This window comes from Onychostruthus taczanowskii, unplaced genomic scaffold, assembly GCF_017590055.1.
Source record: "Onychostruthus taczanowskii isolate IOZ18803 unplaced genomic scaffold, ASM1759005v1 scaffold327, whole genome shotgun sequence".
NCBI lineage: Eukaryota > Metazoa > Chordata > Aves > Passeriformes > Passeridae > Onychostruthus > Onychostruthus taczanowskii.
Genome location: NW_024500650.1, coordinates 92,915 through 94,180, shown reverse-complemented (window position 1 = coordinate 94,180; position 1,266 = coordinate 92,915). Strand labels below are relative to the sequence as shown.

General features: G+C 66.7%; 1 protein-coding gene across 1 annotated transcript in view; it reads right to left on the bottom strand.

Moving 5' to 3' along the window:
- Positions 1-1,266, bottom strand: part of CCS (copper chaperone for superoxide dismutase) — a 3,142-nt gene that overhangs the window by 1,173 nt on the left and 703 nt on the right. Inside the window, 3 exon segments of the mRNA XM_041410557.1 lie at positions 7-219; positions 982-1,119; positions 1,205-1,259. Coding sequence (XP_041266491.1) covers positions 7-219; positions 982-1,119; positions 1,205-1,259 — 406 coding nt within the window.

Sequence of the window (1,266 nt, the reverse complement as noted above, 5' to 3'; positions counted from 1 at the left end):
CCGTACCCCCCCCTTTCAGACCCCCCCGCCCCTCTCACCTGTTACAGGGGTCCGAGAGGTCCCCGAATTCGTGGATGTGGAGCCCGTGGGGGCCGGGGGGGAGCCCGGACACGGCGCCGTCCACGAGGCAGCAGCCGGGGGAGAGCTGCAGGAAGCGGAGCAGCCCCCGGACCCCCCCGGGACCCCCCAGCGCCGCCACCGCCGCCCCCCCGGGGGGAGCTGGGGGGAGAAACGTCAGGGTCGGGCACCCCCAAAACCCACCCGGCACGAAAATAACGTCAGGGAGATGAAAATGGTCCCCAAAAGTGACAATAAACCCCAGCCGGGGAGAGCAAAACTCCGCCAGGGGCATCCAGACCCTCCCAGGACCCCCCAAAACCCCTCTGAGACCCCTCCAAACCCCTCTGTGCCCCCTCAAACCCCCACAGGACAGCCGGGGAGAGCAAAACTCCGCCAGGGGCATCCAGACCCTCCCAGGACCCCCCAAAACCCCTCTGAGACCCCTCAAAACCCCTCCAGGACCCCCCAAACACCCAAAGGACCACCCAAAACCCTCTGTGACCCCCATAAACCCCTCTGTGACCCCCCCAAACCCCCACAGGACCACCCAAAACCCATCTGAGACCCACCCAAAACCCTCTGTGACCCCCCAAAACCCCCACAGGACCACCCAAAACCCTCTGTGACTCCTCCAAACCCAACTATAACCCCCCTGTGAGCCCTCTAAACCCCTCTGTGAGCCCCCCAAACCCCACTATAACCCCCCTAAACCCCACTGTGAGCCCCCAAACCCTTCCAGGACCCCCCAAAACCCCTCTCACCCTCAGGGGAACCCCCCCAATCCGTCGAGCACAACCCCCCACCCCCAAATCCCTGACTGTGCCGGGCCACAGCAGCACCCAAACCCCACCGGGACACCCCCAAAACCCCTTCAGGACACCCCTAAACCATTCCAGGACCCCCCCAAAAAACCCCACGGACCTTCGGAGGAGCCCCCCATGCCCTTGAGCACGGCCCTGCACCCCGAACTCTCCAGCAGCTCCCGCACCCGCTCGGCCGCCGCCGTGGTCTCCACCAGCACCGACTGCTCCTGGGGCCGCAGCTCCAGCAGCTTCACCTCTGGGGGGGCACACAGCGGCTCGGGGGGGTCCCCCAAAACTTTGGGGGGCTTCCCCGGGGTCTGGGGAATGGGCGGGGGTCTCACCCGGAGCCGCCTCCAGCGCTGCCCGCACAGCGTCGGCGCAGCCCTGGCAGCTCATCTGCACG